Below are 26,379 nucleotides of genomic sequence, written 5' to 3'. Positions count from 1 at the left end.
GAGAATCGGGGCACTGAATTTTAGTTGATGGCTGACCATCCAAAGACATTGGGAGATCTGAAATCAGCACAAGGACAGAAATTAGTGAGAAGGTTACTGAACAGGAGAGAGAAGGGAGAGGCTTTAAGGGTGTCTGCCACACACTAGGAATGACTGTTGAAATCCGCCCCCCCCAAGCTGGGATGGGGTCCATGCAGTGGCTTCCCAGCCACCATACTCCACCAAAGGAGACAGGCATTTCAGGGCTTGAGGACACTTGGACTCCACCACTGCAGGTGCTGTGCGGGGCCATGTGGCTTGGATTTGACTGGGCTTCCTGGCTCCAGTGCCCCAGGGATGTTCCACTTCACACAAGCATGACTTGTTCTTGACTTTGGACCTGACGTTATGGGTACCGAAGACCAAGCTTGGGGAATTACATTCTAGGTCCCCTTCCTGGGTTCCCTGAATCCTCAGATGAGGAAGGCTACTAGCTGACTCTGTGGAGGGGAGAATCCAATCCAGGGGACCCACTAACTAGCATTGGGTGTCTGTTTCACTCTTAAAAGAGACTCTCCAGAAACACAGCAGTCAGGACACAGAGCATCCAAAGTCAGATCCTGAAACATCCAGGTCTTTGCCAACTGTCAGAAAGCAGCTCCCTGCCCCTCCCCTTCATGGTCCAGAGCTGAAATTATTAAAGGCCCTGATGAAACTGAATTTCGAGGGGCAGAAATCTAGCAGGGAGGGATGTGGCCACAGTGCGTGTGTGCGCGAACACAGACGCACACTTTCTTACAAATGACGCCGCAAAACTTGGTGGTGTGTGGGTGTCTGAGTTGTGACCGTGCATAGCTCAGATCAGGAATGAGAGGAGAGCTGCACCTGATGCAAAAAAAGCTGCCGGATCTGAACCACGAGATCCTTTGCCCCCTGCGCCCTGATTGATTCTTCCAGCTCCTCCCTCTGTTGGCTCACCCAGTGCAAAGTAAGCAGAGATCTCCCTCATTTCTCCCTCCCCAGGTTGACGCAAACCAAGTGCCCACAACCTGAAAATACAGGAAGACCCAGAGGTGGGGACCACGATGACGAGGGTGCACACCGTCACCCGAGCAGTGTCAGCAGGCTGAGGACAGGAGGTGAAGGACAGGGCGGGAGTGAGAAGTGGCAGGAGCCGCATTCAGCGCGTGGTTGTAGTGGTAGGAGGATGGCTCCCGTCTCTTTGACAAAGAGTCCGTCCTGACTCTGGGGGAAACTGGCCGTGGCTTTGAGAAGCTTGTCTTGGGTACACTCCCTGCGGGAAAGTCTCAGCACAACTTACGGATATGAAAGCACGTAAACGGGTTTGCACACAATATGCCAAAAGCACACGCTGGTAACGTGAGGTTAAAGGGTGAGACTCTGGTTACAATGCGACCACTTGGAGCTTCAATTTCCTCATCTATGAGACGTAGATAATATTAAGTGATGGTCGGTTGCTTTTATCACATAATCCATGGATAAAGCACTGGGCACAGAGCCTGGCATGTAGTAGGCACTCAATAAACATCTCTTTTATTGCTACTTTCCAGGCTTCCATTGTCAAAGGTCCAAAATGACACAGCAAACATAAAGGGGTGTTAGATGCATAATGGCGTTATTTGCAGCACAGCTACTGTTCACGTTTCCCACATGCAACGGCTCACCTCCTAACCACACAGTGAATATTAGCCTAAGATGATAATTCTAGCCAGATAATCTCAGTATTAGCCTAACACATTTAAAGATGTTATATAGCATCACGGTAAAGCAAGGACTCTGAGAGGAGACTGTGGTAGTATCCCATATTTACCATTTGCTAGCAACTGGCCTGGCTTAGCCCATTTTCCAGCACCTACTAAGAGCCCAATAGATTTTTTTTTTTTTTTTTTTTTTTGGTACACGGGCCTCTCACTGTTGTGGCCTCTCCCGTTGCAGAGCACAGGCTCCAGACGCGCAGGCTCAGCGGCCATGGCTCACGAGCCCAGCCGCTCCGTGGCATGTGGGATCTTCCTGGACCGGGGCACGAACTCGTGTCCCCTGCATTGGCAGGCGGACTCTCAACCACTGTGCCACCAGGGAAGCCCCCAATAGATGTTTTAAAAAATTATAATTTCCCATGGTTTTAAATGTGTTTTATATTGACACATTTATATTCTCTTCTTGACCTCATGGTTGTTTTTTTTTTTTTCAATTTCCTTTATGACTAACTGTCAGCATATCAAGACGAAAAGTTTTGTTCAAATCAACTGGTTATTGCTGGAAAATAAGTTGTTAAAAGGCTTTTACATGATGGTGTCGAAGGTTTAACAGGCCATGACTCTCTGAAGCATGCGGATGTATTAATTCTTCAACCAGCATTGAGACAAACTGTCATGCCCCTTTTAAACCTTCTATCCCAGGCAGCACGTAATCAACTCACTGTTATTACCACGTATAATGTATAACGTGCTATACTATCAGCCAGAACGTTAAACGTCCCTGGTTCATTCAGAAACCGCACTTCTTGCTTTATCTCTGGCCTGGAGGGAACTGAGAAGCAGAAAATAGTCTCTGCCAGATCCAGCTGCCCTGACACTTGCACCTCAGCTGGTAGATGCCGGGGCTTCAGACACATGGACCACAGATGTAGCAGCCCACCTTGCCCGGGCTCGGCAGTCATGGAGGCCAGCCCTGGAGAGCCTCACAAAATGCTCCAGGCTGTCTGCAGACAGGTACCCCAGAAGGGGTGACCATCTGCACTTGAGAATACATGAATGAGTGGGTATCCATATAATATGTGTATACACACACACACATATACACGTCCAAACACATACATACACATATGAACATAATACGTACACATATAACACGTATACATACATATGCATAAATCCACGCATATGCATATATCAGTGCATAACTACACTTCCTGTTCACCTCAGGTGACACAGTTGCCAGGGATGTTTGTGGGACAAGGAAAGGCATTTTCTGCAGCTCAAACAGCTTCTGGAACCAAAACATTTGCAAAGCACTGGTTAAGGGGGCAAGCCCTGAACTCAGATCAGGTGATAGATGATCAACCAAAGTCCGTGGTAGTAATTCTTTCTGCTCTCTCCTCCCTTCCCTTTCCCTAAAGCCACTAGCAAATGTTTTAATACAGTTGCCTTTTTTGCCTGTGATCGTAGAGGCCCTGCTGGCCGGGGGATTACCAGGGTGAAAAGCATCTGGTTCTTGACCCCAGAAAATGTCCTAAAATTAAGTAAACAGTACGTACTTTCTGAAGCTGTATGGGATTAGGATAACACACTCTGGCTAGCTACTTGGAAAACCTTATTCTGTGTGTGTGTGTGTGTGTGTGTGTGTGCCCACGCACGCATGCAGGTGTGCATGGGTCTGTGTGGGGTTGTGCATTGCTGCCATAGAACACACTTTTATTTTTACAGGAGTCAGTTAGTTTACATCCTCCCATTTCCCCACAACAAGGCCACTCTAAAAGTTTTGAGCTTCAAACTGCAGGAAAATGCCAGGATCCCTGTGTTTAAAAAAGGGAGCCTTGGTTTACCTTCTCCACTGCCTTCCACAGATGTAAGGTGCGCAGACAAACAGCTGGCAGGCAGTTCGCAAGTCTTTGAGGTTCTGCCTCTCACATGCAGCTGTCACATCACACCAGATCAACACGACACAGCAAATAACACTATGACACGCAACCGGCAACTTTTGAAAGTAAGCTCTCCCCACCCCGAGCCCCGCCTGCCTTCCCCGGCGTGTGCTGCTGTCTTCAAACTAACCATCCTGAAACTACTTAAAAGAGCCTGACAGGTAATTTATTCTGTGGCAGAGGACAGCAATTTCACTGTCCACAGGCAAGATACCCAACTGCATCAGAAAATCCATCCACTCATGGAACACAGGTTTAATATGGTAACAATTCCAGGGGTGTGTGGTCATAATGCTCTCTGCTCCTTCCTCCCTGTCCCTGAAGCTCCTAGTAAATGTTATTACACAGTTTCCTCTTCGAAAGGCCCTCCAGTGAACCTCCATCGAATAAATCAAATATTTCACCATGAAGGGTGATTATCAGGAACTTGTTTGTGGAAAGAGCCAACTCTACATAGGTTAGAGCCCAGATGCTGCTAAGGGATTTTTGCCCATAAGTAGAATGTTTTTAAAAATTGTATCTGACTCTCTTTGCTACAACCGCGCTGGGCAGGGTTCACTGGGGCACCTGGTAGAAAAGGGAAAGAAGAGCAAAGAAGGTTGCTAAGCAGGATGACGCTTGCTTCTAGAGGCAGAATCCAGATGCCTTATGGACTTCTTACTTTTCAAATATATTCTGACAGCTGTTTTCACATTTTATTTCCTAAAACCCATGGAAGGTAGCATGGAAGGTAAGTATCCCATTATTATTTCTATTTTATACAGTATATAGAAAAATCTAAGGCTTGGAGCAGTAAAGACTCACTCAGCCTCCTTAAACATATCCTAGCAATAGTGGATCCTGGGTTCCTTCCAATGTAAATCACAACACTGTGGCTTGTCTACAATCACGTGGTGAGTTTCCATCAGGGACAGAGCTCCTGACTTGGTCCCAGACGCTCTCCTGGCTAGCTTCTGCCCTGTGAGACTGCATCTCGCCTGAATTGCAACAAAATGCAAATTCCAGAAGTGATTTCTAAACTTGGCTGTCACCGAACTTGATAGGAGATCTTGGATAAGATGCTTCCTTTTACAGCATTTTGGAAGACTGAGCTGTAAGTGGGGCTGGGAGCTCCTCAGGCCATGGTTAATTCTTTCAGGGTCTGCAGTGCCCAGCACAGTGCCTGGGCTAGACTGCATCCTCCATACCTACTCACTGAACTGAATTGAGAACAGTAGAATTTGCTTATCTCCCACTGATGTCTCCAAGCACGGGACACTGCCCGGGGATCCCAAGGCTATAAAACGACAGTGTGTCCATGTGCTTATTCTACTAAGCTCTACCTTTCTAGGTAGTAATGAATGGAATTACTTTTTAAGCTCTCTCTCTCTCTCTCTCTAATAAAGATAAAGATATCCTGAATCTACCACATTTAAACAACCTATTCAGTCATATAATAATACTATTGCTAGGCCACCAGTTGGGAAAATGGAGGTCTCTCAAAGAATGATTTATTTGCCCCAGGCCAGCAAAGGTTGAATGTCAGAGGTGGGAGATCCCAAAGGTAGACCCAGCTTAATGAGGCTAGAAGTTTAACGGGGCTGTGTTTGGAAAGGGGACCTTCAGGGCAAGGAGGGCCAATCATTTTGCAAAGTAGCATGTCACCAAAACTCTCGGTGAAAATCGCACACAAGAATGACATTCCTGGCCTCAAGTCACTACTCCGTCAGCTGAAAGGAGGCCCCAGATCTGCCGAGGCTCGGGGACCATCAGCTCATCCTGTCTGGGGAGGAGCTCCAGCCCTGAATGGTCACACTTGCCTTCGGGGCTGGCCTGGGAGACCCAGGGGCAAAAGCAAGGGCATGTCCAAGACACATCTGAAGAGGTGGAGAAAAGTTATCGGTCAGGAGCAAAGAGTTGGTGATGAAAGGAACATGTTTGGTGTCACCAGCCTGGATCTTAGGGCCACAGAGGTCCCAGATGCCAGCAGCTGGGGTGAGCCTGCAGGTTGTACGTAAGATTGCAGGTAAGTAAGCAGAGAAACAGGAAACAAAGGGGGAAAAACCTGGAAAGATTGAAACGAAGCATCCTCCCAGCACCCAACCCATATTCAGAAGTTCTAGCAGATGTCCTTCCCGCCCCCTCTCTCTTGGGAATGCCTCAAGACCTTACTTCTCCCCAGTGGGCAGCTTTCCCCACTACCTACGCTTGCTTTCTGGATTCCACCCTGCTGCTTCTCCAGAGGACTCGTCCTGTTGTTTTCCATTTTTCTTTTAGATGCTGAACTTTGTCCTCCCCAAGTTGTCACTCAGAGAAGCTCGCCCTCTGCAAACTCATTTCATGCACTTAATTAGCACGTATGAAGCACACACTGTGCCCCAGGCCCTGGGCTAAGCACCAAGTGTGAGTGGAAGAGTGGCTAAGACAAAAAATGGTCCCAGGCTTCCTGGAGCTTACAATTTAGTACGAAAGAGGGTATTAAGCAAGGAATCAGGTTGTCCCCAAAAGCAATGCCTTCTGCCTCCTGACTTTCTGTATGGCTTCTTCTTGGAGTCCCTTTGCCTCCCCTTGCCCTGATCTGATAGACATAAGGTTATGGGTTGTTGGGACTGGCATGGCTCTAAGAAGTCAAACCCCTACGTGAGCCCAAGGCTGGCAACACCGAGCGGGGTGGCACTAGTAGGGTCCGATGGGCTGTTTGCAAGCAGTGTTGGTTCTGACTGGCAGGGTCTATGCTGTCCCAGTTGTGCACCTGACTGCCAACCTGGGCTTCATCACACAGGAGGCCGAGGTCCCGAGGGAAGCGGGCCTCTCCACTGCATTTCACACGCCTGGAGCCCCCCGAGGCCCAGCGCCCTCAAGTTCTGTGCAGGAACCGGACGTTTTGCCCAACTGGAAGATAGTCCTTCACTGATGCCTAGAGCCTCTCCCTTCTCTGTAGCTTTCTTCCTACGGCAAAGGCAAATCCCATCAGTGGCATCATCCTTTTTTTACACCCTGCTCTCTTTGGAGGGAGTCTTCCGTCTTCTGGGCTGCTCCCAATTGTATCTTCAAGTCCCAGGACTTAGCAAAGAGGAGTCGTGCTCCCTGGAGGTAAAGTTAACCAAGGCGTTTTCTTCCCAGGACGCAGTTCTGCTGACACCCTGCATACTGTTTCTTCCCTCTGAACGATGATAAGAGAAACTGGTGGTTTCATGATCATACTTCCAGGCCCTCTCACCCTGCACATTTCTAGAGTCAACGAGCAGCTGCCAGTGGGCCCTCGGTCTGTTTCCATGCACGTCCTGAGTCGATAGGGATCAAGGGCAGTGACGACGATGCCGCGGGTGGTCACGGCCGCGTTCCCCCTGGATTGCTCTGCACTCAGCTCTCCTTTAGATACATCCCTCTTAATTAACCTTGTGTCTGTATCCTTTCTTTGTTACACGGAAGGGAAAATATTGTCACAGAAGGACTCAGCGGAGAAAACTTCCCAAGACCGGTATCTCCAGGGTTCCCCTACATTTTCTAAACTGGCACTTCTCTCAAATTAAAACGTCTCTGGCATAGCTTCTTTTTAAAAATGTGGGTTTCCAATCCAGGAAACACGATAATAGGTCGATCCTATCAATAAGCAGAGAGGACCAGGGAACCGATCGGCTTCAGTATAGGTCAGCGTACTAAATCAGGTGCCAACGGGGCCACGCACCGCTCTGTGACCTTGGGGGTACTTTGTTCTTCCTCTCCAAACACCCCGCTTATACGCTGAGCCAGATCTAAAACATTTAGATGACCTTAAGAGCATCATCTTGCTAAATTTCAGCCTTACTATTCATTTTTTTTTTTAGCCTTACTATTCTTAATAGTCTTTTCTAGAATCTGACAGTTTTGTTTTGAAATCCTCTCCCCCATTTACTTCACTCCTTCAAATTAGGCAACCAAACCAAACACACCCCTTCTCACCCCCTTAACCATGCCTTTTCCTCCGGTGTCGTCATCAAGAATCACCTCCCTTCTGGACACAGCGGACCACGTTCTGTGCTTGGAGTATGCTGACGAGCGGTGGCAACTACAGGGCTGTAAGTTCCAGCCCCGCCCCCACCAACGGGCAGCCTGGTGCACAGCTGTGCTGAGGTGGGTGTTGGTGTGGGGTGGGAGGGACTGGGTGGTCTGAGGGCGCGCCTATCCAGGGGTGTGCAGCCCCCAGCCACTCACATCGAGGACTCCGCCGACCACACCTGCAGCGCACACACGCTACATCATTTTTCTGGAAGTGCAGAAGCAGCTGACAGTGGCCATTCCCACTCCCACAGGGAGAACAGCAGCACCACTGGGCCCTTCCAGAAGTATCTCCTTAAGCTGGGTTCCCATTAACTTCCTGATCTGGCCAGAAAAACCACCTCCCCACTGCCACCCTTACACCGGCAGCCACTCTCCCACACCTGCCACCTGTTCCTTCTTCCACAGCATCTACGAAGCAGAAGAGCAGAGTTTTGTCTCAGGTAACTCCCATCCGTAGCATCCTGATGTCTTCACAGCCTTCTCACTGGAGCTGGGTGGGCGTGCCTGGTGTGGTGTCCACTCATTCAACCCTTGTCGGTGCCACTGTGGGGTCGTGCCCACAGACCGCATGTCACAGACACACAGACGCATCCAGCTGCCTAGGGGGATGGTGCATGAGCGACTATCTCCTTGGTGCAGACCAGAAATTATTGCATTATCTTCGTCCTCTGGGTTGCAGTGACAGAATACCATAGACTGGCTGGCTTGTAAACAACAGAAATTTATTTCTCACAGCCCTGGAGGCCGAGAAGTCCAAAATCAAGGTGCTGGCAGATTCTGTGTCTGGTGAGAGCCCTCTTCCTGGTTCACAGACGGCCGTCTTCTCACTGTGTGCTCACATGGCAGAAGAGGAGAGGGAACTCTCTGGGGTCTCTTTTATAAGGACACTAATCCCATTCATGGGGGCTCCACCCTAGTGACCTAAGTACCTCCCAAAGGCCCCACCTCCTAATACCATCACACTGGGGATTAGGTTTCAACATACGAATTTAGGGGGACACCCACATTCAGTCTATAGCACACGGTCACCCCTGCACAACTGTGACACTCACTTCTGAATAGATAATGGTATTTTTCACACCCACATTTTTCACAGCCTCTCGGGCTCACGTGACAGGTGGTAAAATCAAGGCCATAGTTAAAGGGTAAAACTCACAAGTTCTTGATGAAGGGGATCATTTGCCCCACTCTAAAAGCTGAGCTGACGTCTCCCTGACAGGTCCAACTCAGCTCTGCATCATGTTAGCGAGAGCTCAGATGGAGGCAAGGAGGCCAGTGGGCTGAGGCCGAGGTAGCCAGGTGTGGTCTTGGGCATAATCAGTCAGACGGACTTCCCCTCTCCCTAAGCCGTAAATGAATAACAGTACTAGGTGCTTACAGTTGTTTGTGGTTAAATGAGATACTACATGTAGCATCCTTAGACCAGAGACTGCGCTTCATGCTCAGCAGTAAAGGTGAGGTAAGAACAACCAACATCCCCTGCATTTCAGCCTCCCAGCAGCCCAGACAGCTAGGCACTGTAACCGTCACTTTACACATGAGGAAGGGCAGACCCCGTGCCATTAAAATCTGCCCCACGTTGTACAGCTAGAAAAAGATTTGAAAGCAGAATTAGGGAAGAGTGGGATTTGCCAGTTCCACCAGAGGGGCCCAGACAGGAAACCTGGTGAAGGCCTTCAAACTGCCTCCAGAAGGGAAAGGAAATTAACTTTATGCCCAGTCACTATAATATGTGTTTTAAATAAGAAAAAAATATGTGTTTTAAAAACAGAAAAAAGCTGTTTCCATAAAGCAGGGATCAGCTATCCTGGTTATCTCCTTTCATCCTCATAAAACCCCTACATGGTCTGTGTTTCATAGAAATGGAGGACCAAGAAGGTGAGGTACCGGGCCCAAGGCCACACAATGAATAAGTGGCAGATTTAGGATTCCAGCCCAAGGCTAGCTGGTCTGGGCACCCTTGCCCTTGGCAGCAGGACTGCCATGGTCACAATACCTTTGAATTCCTCAGCAGGCCCCGTGCCTGGACTTTCCAACCCTCCCTTCCTGTCTCTGCCTGCCCACATCCACCATGTGCATTTTCATTAGGCATCTTTGCCCAGTGATCTGTTGATTTGTTATATTAGAATTGCAAACAAATGCTCTCATTCTGTCCTCTCGTCCCCCCTCTCCTGCCCTCCTGGCATCTGGAATTCAGCATTGATTTTTCTAGCCCCGCTCCACTGCCTGACTGACATTTCTGGTTGATTTCGCCTTAAAGACCTTCAGCCGGCTCTCCAGGTTCCCACAGAAGCCTGGATGGAACAGCACATCACCTGGAGAAGCTGACGTGAACCTCCTCTCCCCCCACCCACTTCCCTGCTCACAGGCACCAAGACTCAGCACCCCCTGGACTCTGTTCCCATCGTTCCTAGTGGATGGGCACACACTCCTCTCAGACCCCATCAGGGATCCCATCAGGGATCTCAACGTGGAGGGGAGGCGGGGGGAAACTGTAGGAAGTGCACATCCCTATGAGGTAGGACAGGTAAGCCTTGACCTCTTAAGTACTGATGTTTTCAACCAGACCTGGGAAATTTGACATCTTGTCGATGATGAAGGGGATTACCTTGGAGCAAAATGGATCAGAAGGTATGAGGAAGATGGGCTCAGTGAAAAGGGTGCAAAGGTGACGGGATACCATCTTGAAAACAGAGGGGTCCTGGGCTTCCCTGGTGGCTCAGTGGTTGAGAGTCCGCCTGCCGATGCAGGGGACACAGGTTCGTGCCCTGGTCCGGGAAGATCCCACATGCCGCGGAGCGGCTGGGCTCGTGAGCCATGGCCGCTGAGCCTGCATGTCCGGAGCCTGTGCTCCGCAACGGGAGAGGCCACAACAGTGAGAGGCCCGCGTACCGCAAAAACCAACCAACCAACCAAACACACACACACACAAAACAGAGGGGTCCTGATCCCTAACCCATCAGAAGGCTTCATGTAAGTTTTCTACGAATGGATTTAATAATCTTCAGAGGTCATCTAAGATGACACAGCATAGCTCAGAAAGATGAGCTTCTCTCCTAAGTTTAAGAACTCCAACAGCCACAAAGACCCTCTCTCGCTCTCTCTCTCTCAACTTTCAGTTTCTATCTCTGATCATTCTGTTGGGATACTAGGTACTAAATGGAGCTACATTTTCTTTCTTGAAATTCCCATCCCCAGGGGATGCTACCCAGTGGGTACCCAACCTGGTATTTTATGGAAGCCACCACTCTGCCAATAAGATCTGGACCCAGTGCTCTGTGAAGTGGTCAGTGGTGACCAGCTCAACAGGGAGGGGACTCGCAGTGGTACACAAGCTCAGGACAGCCGACTGTTAAATTTTAGGGATTCTGTGATCTGGTTGTTAAACCACTGGTGGCTTGAGCTCATCATGGTGGGAACAGTTACATCACAGAAATTGGCATATGCTATAAATCAGGACATTTTTTTCCCCTGAAGAACTAGGAGTTTATTGAATAGAGTGCCCAGTCATGTGGTCAGCTTACATAGAGGCCAAAGTCAAAGAAAGGGTGAGTAAGATGGAAGGGATGGAGGCAAGTCAAGGAATCCATACTCTCTCTTGGAAAGAACAACCTTTAATCTAACAATCATCCCTCCTTCTCATCTAACCAGGTACAAGCTCATTCCCTCTGCATCGATGTTACTTCTTCCCAGAAAAACTATCACTGGTCATGCTCTCAGACCTAAAATGGGAAAAGCTGAAGAGACAGATGAGACCCTGGATTCTATCATTTCTCAAAAGCCACGAGTTGGAGATACAAGAACCAGCAAACAGCACTTGACCAGAGACGGAATTCTAGATGCACGTTTATATGAAGCCTAGCCGTGGTTCTCTCCAGCTCTTCTTGTATAAATGTTTATTCTACCCAGCGAACTGATGAGCTCATCGAAAGCAGAGACTGTGCCTTTCATTTCTTACATGTCCTTGACGGTGCCTGGTAAGGTACTAAAGACACAACAGGTAACTCACAAATATTTGGTGTACTAACTGAATTGCTTTGAATTGAACTGAGTTGGTGACAAACCACTCACTGGCTTATTATCAGAGCCCTTTTTTCGAATGAGGTGAAAGTTAGCTGCTGGCTCGACAGACAGACACTAGGTCATACATGATCTTGACCTTGGAGCTTCACTTGAGCCCATGCCTGGGGCTCCACCTCATTTCCATCTTCCCAGTTGACTGTCTTCCTTCTTCACCATTTCCTGGGCTTCTGGTCTCTTGTTAAGAGCCATTCAGTTTGAGGTTGTGGTTCTCAGTAAGCTACCACCTTGGTCCCTGATAATATTCAACTAGGTACCGGGAACATCCCCAGATAAGAGCAACCCAAAGTCCAGTCAGGCCAAGGGAACAAAGGTCCACATCCAAAGTGGTTCAGAAGCTAGAGAAGCCATTTCCCGAAAACGTCCTGCTTGATCAGTGTTTTTCCCACAGTTGATTCATTTCAGGGAAATGAGTGCCCAGGGATCTGAAGGGACATATCCTGGTCTCCAAGGCCCAGCTCTGTACCCACAAAGGGTGTGGATGCACCTCGCTGGGAATCTGTCCTTCTCTGACTCCCCTGTCACACCTGAGGGCCTCCACTTCTCATGCTTCTCTGCCTTTCCCAAACTTCACCCAGAATCAGGAGCAAGGTGAACCTCGGTCCCCAGGACAAGGGGCTAAGTTGCTGATCAAGACGCTGCCTCTAAGGGGAGGCCCATCCCTCCCCACCTAGTGGCTACTGCCACCCACAGCTACCAGTGGGTGTTCACCTTGTGGGTGCCACCCATAGCTACCAGTGGGTGTTCACCTTGTGGGTGCCAAGAGAGCTCTGAGAATCTTCTCAAAGGCTCTGATAAGTGCTCACTCACTCACTGTGCTCACAGATGACTTCAGAGGGTTCATAAGCCTCCAGAAGCTCAGCTGGGGGCCCCAGGCCAGTGACTGCAGGTTGAGGACACCAGGTGAAATGCCTCTCTTATTCACATCGTCCATTTCCTTCCTGGACACCAGCTCCTCTTTTTCATCTCTCAAATCCCTTCCCCCCTCCAGGAAGGACGAGGACTGTTTCATGAGATCCCTCCAAATTACAGGTGAACAAGTTGACATCATAGAGGCTACAGAAGAGGCCCGGGCTCACACCGTAAGTTACTAAAAGGGATGGGACTGGGATGCAGGTCCGGGAGGCTCTCCCTGGTGCTCAAAGCAGCTACATGATGCTGTTATGTAATGCAGTTTCCGTAGATCTCAGAAACAACCACATCAAAACCCAGGCCTTCTGTATACTTCTCCTCATCTAGGAGTTCCCACCAAAAGGTTTCAGAAAGGAAGGAAGTGCCCCTCCTGGGGAGCAGGTAGGTCTCCGCACAGACTAGGCGGGACAAGAGAGCAGCTTTGTCCGTCCGGGGCTGACATCTAGAGGACTGAAACCTGACACATCGCCGATGCCAGCATTAATGGGGGAGCAACAGGAGCCCATTAATTTCAGTCCTGCTCCATCAGCAACAAGTGGACACATTCACCTCACTCCCCCTCCCCGACTCTTCCGACCACTTGGCTCCTGAGGAGGGCTGTTCCCCACCAGCAGCTGCAGGGATGGGAGTCGACTGGGGAGGCCAGAAAGGCTAGGACCCTTCCCACCCCTCCAGAGTATTCTCGGCATGTCCATGAGTAAGGACTCTGTTCCATTCTGACCTGGAGCTGTTCTGGGCAATTTGGAGGTCCAAAGAGGCCCAAGTGGGTAAATGTGTCCCTGGGCCTCTTGCTTCATGGCTCAGGACCCCAGCAGGAGCCAAATCTTAGAGGCCTCAGAAAGAAGATGATTCAAGCCTGAAGACAATTCCTGGATTACACTCTCTTCTGTATCCATCCCTCCAAATAGGGATTGTACAAACTCAAAAGTCCTGGTTGCTAATTCAGGGCAGGCCCTTATTAGCAGGACCCACCCCCTTCCTTTTTTTTTTTTTTGCGTTATGCGGCCTCTCACTGTTGTGGTATCTCCCGTTGCGGAGCACAGGCTCTGAACGCGCAGGCTCAGCGGACATGGCTCACGGGCCCAGCCGCTCCGCGGCATGTGGAATCTTCCCAGACCAGGGCACGAACCCATGTCCTCTGCATTGGCAGGCAGACACTCAACCACTGTGCCACCAGGGAAGCCCCCACCCCCTTCCTTTTAAATGGTGGTTGGCTCCTATACCTACAGGAGACCATGTACAGAAGGAAAGTGACAGGCCAGGTGGAGGAAGCCCAGACCACAGGGAATCAGGGCTGACCCTTCACAGCCAGTGCCTTACCCACACTGGCCCGGAAGTGCTCGCCTGGTGAGCAGCGAGGAGGACAGCTGTCTCCTACCTCCGCGTCCTTCGGCTGAGGTCTGCTTGGGCTCCTCGTGTCCCCACCCTGAGGTTTCCGGGGGTTTCCACAGGGAGGGAGTTGGATGCAGTGGCAGTGCTTTCCCCGTTAGCATCACCTCCACCAACCTGAACTGACGTGCTAAACAGCTCAGGAGGTGGCTGAAGTGGAGGGTCTAAAAAGGCAGACCGTTCCGGTCCTCTGACAGGTGGGGGATCTACCGACACATGGGAGTAGACATTAAACACAAACATTAAGCCACAGAGAAGCCTACCCCCACGCAAAAATTTTTAAAGAGGGCTCTCTTGCACTGATCTCCAGCAAGTAAAGGACGTTCCTTTTTTGGGCCCCCTTGCATTTTGTTGTTAACTGTGCCTGATGTGTAGAGCGGGGAAAGGGCAGTGGGCTGTGAGCTGTCAAGAACACATCTTTGCCCGTGGAGAGCTTTCTAGGAGAAGAAGGAGCTGAGAGCTTGATTCCTGGGCCCAATGGGATGCCAGGAAGGGAAGGCCATGCCAGGCCCACTCAGAGAGAGCAATCTTGCACCCCTCAGCTGCCTCAGTGGCCCGGAACTGACCAGGCATACCAGGCTGGGGTCCACACAGGCACGGGGGTAGAACGTGTGGGCTGTGCAAGTTTACTGCAGCAATGACCTTCCTAGAGATGACGGCCAATGAGCCTCCTTTTCTTAAATCAGTAACATTTCTGCTTCCCTCAGGGTTAGACTGGACCTTCTTCCAAAATGAGGCTCCAGGCATCAGACACCAAAACATTACATAACATTGACTGCCCTCTTTCTTCCCCAGTAGTTCCCCCCACCGCCATTCCAAAAAAGGCATGCTGGAAGGACATACAAGTGATTCTTGGCCTTTCTCTTGGAGTCGTCATGGGTTTATTTTTGTCTCAAATCTGGTTAAGCTTTAGGAATCAGCGTAAAGGCAAGACAATGTTTTCTTCCCCTGCTTTGACCAGGGGGAATGTTTCCAAAAGAAGTCAAAAGCAGTTATCTGTCATCATCTCCCCCAACAAAGCACCCAGGCACCATGCATTTAAGACAAAGGGAAATCAGTATGGATCGAGAGATGGAAGAGGCACGAGTGAAAGGCAAGGCTTCTGCCTCCCATGTTAGGGTCCCACCCACCGTGACACATTCCAAGTCCTTCAGGCCTTCTCAACCCAGGGCAGCTCACCCAGGCCCATCCACAGCAAGCACGAATTAGTAGGGCTCCAAACACAAGGGGAAAATGTCATCAGATGGTCTAACGCTGGAAAAGCAATGGTGGCCATGTGGTGCTGAGGAGTCCAAAAAGATGCGGCACAGAGCAAGGTTCTGGGCTCAGATCCCTCCCGGAAACGGTCATGAAAGAGCACACACACACTGTGAGGTGTCGCATGAGAGGCTGTGCTCCCAGCCCCCGGGAAGAGGATGTTCTGCCCTCTCCCTCCGTGCGAGGGAGGACACAAAGGAAGGCAACACCCGCATCTGCACATGAGCTACTCTATTCCGACCCAAGCTCTCTGGCCTCAGGAGGGGAAGGGGCGGGAGGATACAAGCACCAGCGCAGGGGACCAGAGGAACAAGTATCAGCTGGGAGACAGCTCCCGAGACGGTCGGAAATGAAGGCCTTAATTACATTCCTCCGTTGGCTATGACCTGGGGTCACCACACACCAGCAATTATTTACTCTGGCAAAGTGATTAGGGAATTGGGGCCAGGGAATTGGTGTGCTGGGGTAGGGGCACACGGGGGTACAGAAGATGAGGAATGGCGATGGGAATGATGCTCTTTTTGCATCTGACTCCTCCTAACTGGGGTCAGCACAGGCATCACTGAGGGAGCTGTACCCCGGGTCAGGTCTACTCTTTGGTCACGATGACGTACCTGGAGGCCCAAATACAAAAAGAGAGTAAAAGAGAAAAAAAGAGAAGAAGGCCAAAGAAACAGTTGCCCACTAACAGGTGCAAAGCCTATGTAAATCAGACAGAGGATGGAGCAGTTTCAACAAACCTGCCCTATGCCCGTGATAAGAGCAGGAAAATCAGATCAGGCAGACAGGATGACAGCAAAAACAGGACAGGCTGGAGGGAAAAAGGTGATACAGACCTTAACAGGGACTAATGCTGTGGGGTACTGCTCCTCTGCGTGCAGTCCCTGGACCAGCAGCGTCAGCATTTCCTGAGAACTTGCTAGAAATTCAACTTCTCAGGCCATACTCTGGGTCTATTGAATCATAAACTGGGGCCCGGCAATCTGTGTGTTGACCAGCCTCCCGGGTGATTCTGAATTACATTCAAGTTTAAGAACCACTCTGGGCTTCCCTGGTGGCGCAGTGGTTGAGAGTCCACCTATCGATGCAGGGGACACGGGTTCGTGCCCCGGTCCGGGAAGATCCCACATGCTGTGGAGCGGCTGGGCCCATGAGCCATGGCCGCTGAGCTTGCACGTTTTTGGGCTCTATCCTTTGCCCCCAGTGAGTTTTTTCAAAGTTTGTGTTCAAACCACCCCTTGAGGCTGGACATTGCTTTCAATAAAAATATAACCACTTTATGTACAGAGATTTGTCTTTGAACGCATCCGCAGAAATGACATTCGAGTGTGGTTTTTTCAGAAGCAGCAAAATTTGGTTTGCCCCGAGCACTCAGCAGACCCTTGTCCCAGCTCCTTTGTGTGAACAGCAGGTATGTGACAAGTAGCCCACTGGGTGCAGGGTGTCTGTCATCACCACACTGTCCTGTCTGCAGGGTGGCAGTGGCATCAATACTGAAACTGAAAGTGAAGGAAGCAGGTGCTGAGCACCTACTGTGTGCCTGGGCATTTCACACACAGGATCCTACTTAATCCTCACACAGCCCCGTGGTGTGGATAGGAAAACATGCACAGAGGGGCGAATTTATTTGATCGAGGCCACACGACTACTGTCTCCTCCCAAAGTTCCTGTTCGTGCCACTACGTTGCATTGCCTTCTCCTCCTCCAAAATTATTAAAAGCACAGCCCCCCTCCAAACCCTCCATTTCATCTGCAATGAATTTGCAAAGCCACAAAACCGAAAGCTGCCTCATCTGCCATGCAAGAGAAAGAGCTCGGGTCCTGCGAAGGGCATGTCCTGGCTCTAGCCAGAGCCACTGGGAAACAGCCCTGCAGAGACCAGGCAGAGACGACCTTGTTATGGGCTGAACGGTGTCCCCTAAAATTCGTATGTTGATGTCCTCACCACAGCACCTCAGGCTGTGTCTGGAGATAAGGTCTTTAAAAGGTAATTAAATTAAAATGAGGTCATTAGGGTGGGCCTTAATCCAGTATGGCTGACATCCCTATAAGAAGAGGAAATATGGTCACAGACAGGTGCGTAGGGAAGGCCATGAGAAGACAGACATCCACCAGCCAAGGAGACAAGTCTCAGAAGTTGGCTGACATCCCTATAAGAAGAGGAAATATGGTCACAGACAGGTGCGTAGGGAAGGCCATGAGAAGACAAACAGACATCCACCAGCCAAGGAGACAAGTCTCAGAATGATCCAACCCTGCCGACCCCTTAATCTTGGACTTCCAGACTCCAGAATCATGCGACAATAAACCTCTGTTGTGTAAGCCATGGAGTTTATGGTCCTGTGTTATGGCCACCCCCTTCTGTCCCCACCGTGAGTTGTCCGCCTTCCCACAGCGCCTGCCGCGGCCCTACTGGGCCTGATGCTGGCCAGCAGAGCGGGGGCCCCGCACCCTGGCCCTGGGCGGGGCCTGGAGGTTGCAGGGGTGCCACCTCTCAACCACGGAGGGCCCACGACCGCAGGGGGACGGGGGGCTCCGAGGGGCAGCACCGCCTCCAGCCTCCGGCCTCGCCTGGGCTCCCCGCACCTGCGCGGCCGGAACCTACTCAGGTCATTCTGGTGTTTACCTCCTGCCCGGCAGGTGCCCGAAGAGAGAGCACGAAGCCCTGACGGCTGAGGAAGGAGACGTCCAGAGATAAAGGGAGACTCACAGAGAACAGGGTCGCGTCAGGAGCCGGGAGGGGCAGCTGGCTCCCAGGATGGCGCAGAGGGAGCGGAAGGGAGGCAGGTGGCAGCTGTGCAGCAAAGCAGAGCTGGAGAGAAGGGAGAAAGGGCCGGCGCAGAGCAAGTGTGCCGGTGTGTGCGCACACACACACACACACACACACACACAGACACACAGCCGAGGGGGCTGGCCGTCTGCATGGACACTTAGAGTCGCGGCAAATCCCAGCGCACTCCCACAGACACCTGCACACCCGCACCAGTCACAGTCTGTACAGCTTTGGGGGGCACCGCAAGCTAGCTGCTGAGTGAAGGTGCGCCTCACAGGAGCCCCCCTTTGCATTCTCCACATACTCTCTCTCTCTGGGCTTCCGGGCTGTGCGTCAAGCACGCAGCTGTGGAGAGAGTTATACAGTCACAGGAGCCCCTGCTAGGACACTCCGCGGAGCCTGGCGGAGGGGGCGGGGGTGTGGCCCAGACAGTCCACAGCCAGTGTGGGGTGTGGTGGCGTGGCTCCCAGGAAGCGGACTAGAAGCTCCCGCCTCCGCCCCGCCTCATCATCCCCTCTCTCCATCTCAGGAGACCGAGGACGAGTGCGGGCAGCACGCGGAGCGGTCAGGAGCGCGGAGGCGAGGCCAGTCTGCAGCTTCCGGCATCACGAGAGAAGGCAGTCCCTCTCCCGCTTCCGGCCCTGGCGGCCTGAAGTAGGGCTGACCGGGTGGCAGGAGTGGGGCTGAGCCATTTGTATCTAATTATTGTACAAGTAGTTGGTGGCCCTGGTTTGCTTCTTCTCTGTTCTCTTTTTATAGGGCCAAGAGCTCTCTCTGAACTCCTCTCTCTGCCAACTTCCTCGGAAGAGGCTGGAGGTGCACAGCAAAGCCAAATCAACCAGAGGGGCTAATCAATCGGGTCTGGACAGTGATGGGATTACAGTCGGTGACAAATTTTATTAGGAAGCTCTAACCGTGCCCAGATAAGTGTGTGATGGCAAGATAACAACTCAGCTGTGAGGTGGCTGGCCACTGGGGAGCCCTTAGACTGATCTCGTGATGGGGCCAGGAAGAGAGGGGAGAAGGGCCGGGGGGGAGGGCCGAGAGGAGCTGATGAATCAATCAGAGACCGAGGGCAGGACTTCCTCTCCATTCACACCCGAGGACCACCCTCAGCCCCACTCCCCCAGGGAGCCTTGGGTGGGACTGGAGATGACCCATATGCTTCCACCAAAATAACAAATGCCATCTTATTTGTCGCACACCCCGCCAATCTCCATTTACACTTAAATGGTTACATATGTTTTAAACTTCATCACTACTGTTTGGATCTCTACATTCATTCCGCCAACAATGGCCCCTGTCTCTCATGTCACATAAACAGATGGAATCTGGAGCTTTTCCACTGGTACCTGAGTGCCCCCCATTTTTTTTTTTAACTTTCTACTTTGAAGTCATTCTAGATTTACAGAAGAGCTGTAAAGATAATGCAGAGAGTTCCTGTAAATCCTTCACCTTGCTTCCCCTAACGCTAATATCTTAGAGAACCACGGCACAATTCCTAAGACAAAATTGGCTAAACTATAGGCTTATATTTGGATTTCACCAGTTTTCTACGAATGTGCATTTTCTGTTCCAGGACCCGATCCAAGATCCCACATTGCACTTCGGGTGTCTTGTATTTTGATATTTTCCTTCCTATCCGTTTGACAGTCTTTGTTACCACTGGAGATAAATTAACAATCTGATGAAACAAATCATCATCTATCCTTTAAATATACTTCTCTGGTCCCAGCCAGTGATCTTTCCCCACAACACAACGAGAATCACAGAGAGCAGCAGAACAATTCGGCAACCCTGTGAGGTAGGGTGACGATGCTTTATGAAGGTGGGTGTTATGGGTGACATGGTGAAAATCAAGAGACAAGGCTGAGTCACGGCTCCCAAAAACATCCAGGCCCTTATCCCTGGAACCTGGGACTTACCTTACATAGCAGAAGAGACTTTGCAGATGTGATTAAGTTAAAGATCTTGAGATGGGGAGGCTCTCCTGGGTTATGTGGGTGGGTGGGTCCTAAATGCAATAACAAGTGTCCTTATAAGAGGCTGGTGGAGGGAGCTTTGGCTACAGAGAGGAGCAGGCAATGTGAAGACAGAACAGAGACTTAAAGCTGCTACGCTGCTGGCCCTGAAGGTGGAGGGAGGAGCTGTGAGCCAAGAAATGCAGCTCTAGAACCCGGAAAAGGCAAGGAGACGGAAATGGACTCTCCTTTAGAGCCTCTGGAGGGACCACAGTCTTGCTGACACCTTGACTTCTACTCACTGAGACCCATTTTGGACTTCTGACCTCCAGAACTGCAAGAGAATAAGTCTGTGTTGTTTTAAGCACCAACTTTGCGGTAACTTGTTACAGCAGCCCTCGGAAACTAATACAGACTGTCACTTAACACAGTGGACACTCAATGTTGAACTCATATACCCAGGTCTATCTCCCTCCGAAACCACTAAACTGTACCGTCTGAAAAAGCAAAGCTACCTCCTTTCTGCCATTTTCTGGTGAGGATGTTAACCAGCCTCCCACAACTAAGAAGCCCTTTAAAAACATCTAGCCTATCTTTGGCATTTTCTACTAAAGCTGAATTCATACAGGCAACGGCCCAGCAATTTCCCTCCCAGGTACATCAGCAGTAGAAGTGTGGATGTATGGTTTCCAGAAGACATACACAAGAGTTTTAAGAACAGCACTCTTCATAAAAGGCAAAAATGGGAAACCATTCAAATGCTCATCAATGATAAAACAGAAAAATAAATTTTAGTATAGTCCCACAAAGGAATGCTATACAAACACAAAAATGAGCAAACTGCAGTGATAGGGATCAATGTCATAAACATGAAAGAGAGCAAAAGGAACAGACATGAGACAGTGGGTGCCGCGTGATTCCATTTGTATAAAGTACAAAACCAGAGAATCTAATCTACGCTGTGAGAGGTTCAGAGGGTAGCTGCCCTCGAGAGGGTAGGGGCGGTGACCGGAATGGGGTTAGGGGGTTATGGGAAATGGGGACTGTTTTGTTTCTTGATTTGGGTACATGGAGGAGTCCTGTGAGTGAAAACTCACCGAGGCATACACTTAGGAGGTTCGCCCTTTCCTGTATGAATATGACAGTTCCATAAAAAGTCACCCAAGAAACCCAAGTTGCGAAATGGTTCCCCCACCAAGCCCCTCCACTCCCCAAGCTGCTGCCGAACAGGACACACAGCCAACAAGGTCTGCTTATTACCATAATTACATCTCTGCAACGTGCAAATCCCTCATTTTCCTTTCATGTCCATATATTGTGGGGACATGGGATGCACTTACAGCCCCGAAACATGCAGCTTAGTAAGCACGAACGCATACGTCTCCGTGGGCCTGGGGGAGGCAGGTCCGCTCACACGGTATAACCAAGCCAGAGCGCAGCCCAGCTTCTACCTGCCTCCTGCCATCCAGCCACGAGGCTCTTGGACCCTTTGGGCTGTTCATCTGAACAAAGATAGTGACTTTGGGAGCAAATTCCCAGCCTTCTGGGACAGAATCCCGAATTTAAACATTGCATGGAAAAGCACAGGGCAAGAATTTACGTTAAGATCTTGTTTTTAACACCAATATGACTTTTTGTTTAGGAAAAGATTCCCCACCTTCTTTTCCTATCTGAAATTCAACCTCCTTGGTTATAATCTATCATTCAAGAGACACTAGGGGCTTCCCTGGCCGCTGAGCCTGCGCACCCGGAGCCTGTGCTCCACAACGGGAGAGGCCACAACGGTGAGAGGCCCGCGTACCCCAAAAAAAAAAAAAAAAAAAAAAGAGAGAGACACTGGAAACAAACTGAAGGGCAGCAAATGTGAAGCGGACCAATCATATTTCCTCGGCGGTACGGAGAGGAAAGCCAGGGACAGGGTGAAGAGCAGTAAGTGGGCTACAGTAAATGTGATTTTGTAAGATTCTTTCAGGTGAGGCCCAAGAGGGTGTTAGTGATGCCACGGGAAGAAGACGGATGGGGGTCCAGTCCCAAGGTCTTGTGTGGCCTTATTCCCCTTGGCAATTTTCAATTCATAGTTCCACTCCCTCCAGACATTCGGGCCAATGGTCAGCGTGTTGGAAAATCTGGGCTTGTTTTACCACCAGCCTAAGCTAGCACAGAGCAGAGGGTAGACCCGTGGGAGTGGGGTGGTGGGGAGCCTGACGTGACGTGGGAGGCTCCTCCACAGTTAATATAAACTATCCCAGAACAAAGTGGGAATCATTTTTCAATTATTTGCTGGTTGCAGTTATCCGCATCACCGTCTCCCTTCCAGAAGTACAGATAATTAGAGTTGACTAAATTGCAAATATGCCTGATTTTCAAACTCACGTTTGTACAAAGAAATGAGCCCACACCCTGCCCCTTCTCTGCCCCCTTCCCCCTCTGAGGGTCACACACGCATGCAATACAGTCACTCTGCCAGCCTCTGAGGATACGCACGGTGGAGGGGTACCACCCTCACACAATATTTTATGTTAGTTTGCAAATATACCCAGCTTTGTGCAGGTAAACATTCTCACCTTCTGCTTCTGAAAGTCCAGGTGTGGGAATTCCAAGATGGCAGCCAAGGGCAAGAATACTTATGATTATGTACAGTTCGTGTACAACATAAAAAGAATTCAAATCGTGAATTCGCCAAATATTTTCAAAAATAGCTGCATGGCCACCCCTCCCTCCTGGGTCTCCATCAAGTCCACCCCTGGCATGACAGCTTTGTAGCCTTCGAGAGCTTCAGGTGTCAAAGGGCCCTGGGTGAGGTTTCACCAAGGTGAAGCCAAATGAAGTCAGGACACCTGGAGGTGGGCTGCCACCTTAGCAGTAGATTGGGGGCTTCAAAGCAAGAAGGCAGTGTTTAAACTCAAAATTGTGTATATCTTGTCAAAGCTTCCCTGTGCCTGGGTTTCTCTCTTTCCTTCCTTTACTGCATAAAATGGGAAGAATGAATCCTACCCTCTGCTAATCTCACATATCACTCACCATGAGGGTGAATTTGGTTTTTCAGTGAAAAACACAGAGAGAGAGAGATTGAGAAGGAGAGAGAGAGAGGTATTGGAAACCTGAACATTTCAGAACGAAGCCTACATCGCTCTCTTGTAGACCCATCATACCTGCCCACACAACCTCCCTTTGTAAGGCTGGACAAACAGAAAAAATACACAGAAAGAATATAAATAAAAATAAAAAACGATGACTGATAAGAAATATCTTCCCATGAGAGAGATTTGCTATGAGAGAAAAGAGAGAAAGAGAATGCTTGGGAAATTTTCTTATTTGATTTTCAGGAAGATTCAAGAGGACTTTGGTCTGAAAAAAATCAAAGTAAGTAGTATCTAGAGCAGGGGTCAGCAAACTTTTCCTTTAAAGGACCAGAGAGCAAATAGTGATGGCTTTGAGGGCCACATGGTCTCTTTGGCAACCATTCAATTTCTGCAACTACTCAACCTGGCTCCCCAAACCAGTAGACAATATGCAGGGGACAGATCTAGACTTCAGCTGTACTTTGTCCTCCACTTCTGGTCTAGAAGGGAAGAGCTCAGGTCAGGCAAGTTTAGATGAAGGGCCCAAGTTAAAACCTCACTGAAAGCAGCAGAAAGCATACTGCAAACAATCAAGTTAAAGAAGTAGAGATACACTTGAAAAGCTTTCCCAGAACTTGGATGATAGTAAGGGGGAAAAAAATGAGACCTGGACAACACAACCAGGAGACCTAACATATATATGCAAACAATTATCATTATCAACTTTCCTGAGCTGAAAATTTGAGGCTGCAAGTTGAAAGAGTATATTGAAATATAAGGCAAAAGAAATTAGATCAACGTGTATACACATCCTGAAACACTTCTTTGGTATCTAGAGAACATTCTATAAACCTTTAGACAAGTAAAAGGAAAAAACCTACAAAGCAATCAAAATCCAATTGGCCTTGGGCTTCTCTCCTGTGTTCATTGCTCAGAGACAAGGAAGTAATTTCAACAACTTTGAGGAAAGAAAAATACTCAACCAAGTTGCCATTTACACGTAAGGTCAACAGAATGACACTCTCAAGACATTCAAGGGCTTAAAAATCACATTACCAGTATTCCCTTCATGAAAAAAAAAATGTCTTAAAGGCTAATGCTGATCTACCAAAAGACCTATCAAAATTAAGAACCCATAGGTGGGGAATCTGCAGGGTGACAGACCCTTGAGCAATGAATAGCTAGCTGTTCAAGCTATCTAAATACTTAGTGTAATTTCAATGATTCAATAGTGGAAATGCCAAAAACAATGTTTGAAAGGGATGAATGAATACTGAAATGATCATAATGTAAAAATATTAGTATGAGTCTCAAAACCTAGGTCATATTAGTGAAAACTGGAAAGTTGGGGGAGGGGAAGGACATAAAACCATACTGTTTAATTCTTAACTTTGATGCTTATGGGCTTTAAATACGCTTTCAAAAGCCTAAGGGTAATCGCTATTAAGTTCAAATAGGGTGAATATTTTCCAAATCACCAGACGGAAGGAAGGCAGAGAAAATCCAATCCACAGAGCAAAAATTAACAGATAAAAAGGAAACAGGAAATAAATGCATTAAAAAGGAAGCCAGAAAGCCTAAAGATACAGAACAGAAGAGCAAAGACTGCATTACAAAATATTAGGCTGTCATTAAAAATCACGCTTGAAGGATATTTAATCACCTGGGGATATCTTCACAATGAAAAGTGGGGAAAAGCACGATATAAAAATGTGTATATATTATATATGTTATGTTATCTCAACTATGTGTATATTTAAGGTACATGTTTACAGAGAAAGACACACAAGAATCCACTCTTGTGTCAGTAGTCATTTTCTGAAGGTGGTAAGATTTCAGGTGATTTTTCATGTTTATTCTTTTTCTACATTTTCCACAAACAATATAGACTGCTGGAATAATTTTTAAAAAGCAATGAGGACTATAAAAAGTAAGTTTTAGGGTGCCATGAAATCAACCTGATTATTCTTCCCACCGCAGAGAAGGGAGGACCAAGAGGAGGTGGAAGATATTATCCACGTGGGTGGGTTTGAGCAATCAGCGGACACCACTGGGCTGGAATCTGGGTTTTCCATCTCCCGCTGCCTTCCTACACCCTTAGCCCGCAGGAGTTTCAGGGCACCTGAGAAAAAATTCACCATGAAAGCTTTACTTTTCAGAGTCCTTACTATGTGTTTTGTGCCATGTGCTTTAATCCTCACAGCAGCCCAGCGGGGCACACTTCACTAGCCCCCCACCCCTTTTACAGATGAGGAAACTGAGGCCGGAAAGGAGGAGAGACTCGCTTGAGGTCATATGGCTGGGAAGGAAAGCTGTCAGGGTTTGAACCATGGCAGCCAGCGGACAGCCTGTTTTTTTGAATCCCCTTTCTTTCCTTTCTTCTGAAAGTTGAGCAAAACTTGTCTGACTTCATTGCCATTCTTTTCTAATCGGTTCCTTCTTTGCTCTGGCTTAGGAGGACACAATTTACATTCAGCTGGACCTCGAATACAAATGTCCCAGATTCTTGCCCCCAGACCCTGCAAGCCACACCCCATGAGAGCTTCCTGAGCAGAAAGACTATCCCTCCAGTCTAGTTTCGGGGGACAAAACAGAACCAAATTCATCACAACTCCACGCACCCTCGAGTCCTTCCTGCATAAACTAACCACGCCGCGGAGGCCCGGCAGCCTGGCCGATAGATGCCAGAGTCCTGAATCCGTCCCCACACAGGCTCAGCAGCAGCTACAGAAACCATGCTGGCTGTTAGCCAAATGAATAAAATCCCCTATCTTTGCCCAAAAGGCAGGGGAGGGGAGGGGAGAGCTTACCTCTGAATTGCCATGTTACTAGGACACAGTTTGCTGTAATAATACCAATTAACATTTCTCCCCCACTCGATAGTTTCTAGTACAGGATAAAAATAGCAATACACGTGGTGTGAGATGCGGAGAATAACAATGGGGATGTGCTTGCTAAGAGCCCAGGTCCGTCTCACCTAGGAAGGAGGGGGAGGCAGGCAGGAATATGAGGGGAGATGTTGGAGGGGATTGCAGAGAACCTGCTAGAATTCCTTAATTCATCTCGCCTTTCTGCACCTTGCTCCTCTTCTGACCTGAGCCGCCAGGTGTGCCCACTGAAGGCACCTGTGGAAGAGTGAGAATGGCATTGGACTCGGAATCGGAGATGTGATGGTTGAGTCCCCACCCTGCCGCTAACAGGTGTGTGTGTACCACTTAAATGTGGTAACATATGAAAGGGCTTTGCAAATTATAACACGGGACACAAATTTTAGAGGAGGTCGCT

General features: G+C 49.2%; 1 protein-coding gene across 6 annotated transcripts in view; it reads right to left on the bottom strand.

Annotated features, from left to right (window-relative positions):
• PLXNA4 (plexin A4) overlaps positions 1 to 26,379 on the bottom strand; it is a 366,609-nt gene that overhangs the window by 300,054 nt on the left and 40,176 nt on the right. Inside the window, exon 3 of one of the 6 annotated variants that reach the window (XM_024737968.1) lies at positions 11,799 to 11,813. The exons of 4 other annotated variants lie outside the window; for them this stretch is intronic. In XM_024737968.1, coding sequence (XP_024593736.1) covers positions 11,799 to 11,813 — 15 coding nt within the window. Of the gene's footprint in view, positions 1 to 6,846; positions 6,868 to 11,798; positions 11,814 to 26,379 lie in introns of all 6 variants that reach the window. One more of the 6 variants, XM_024737969.1, reaches the window with a different exon arrangement.

This window comes from Neophocaena asiaeorientalis, unplaced genomic scaffold, assembly GCF_003031525.2.
Source record: "Neophocaena asiaeorientalis asiaeorientalis breed wild unplaced genomic scaffold, Neophocaena_asiaeorientalis_V1.1 scaffold364, whole genome shotgun sequence".
Taxonomy (NCBI): domain Eukaryota; kingdom Metazoa; phylum Chordata; class Mammalia; order Artiodactyla; family Phocoenidae; genus Neophocaena; species Neophocaena asiaeorientalis.
This window is presented reverse-complemented; position numbering and strand designations above follow the sequence as displayed.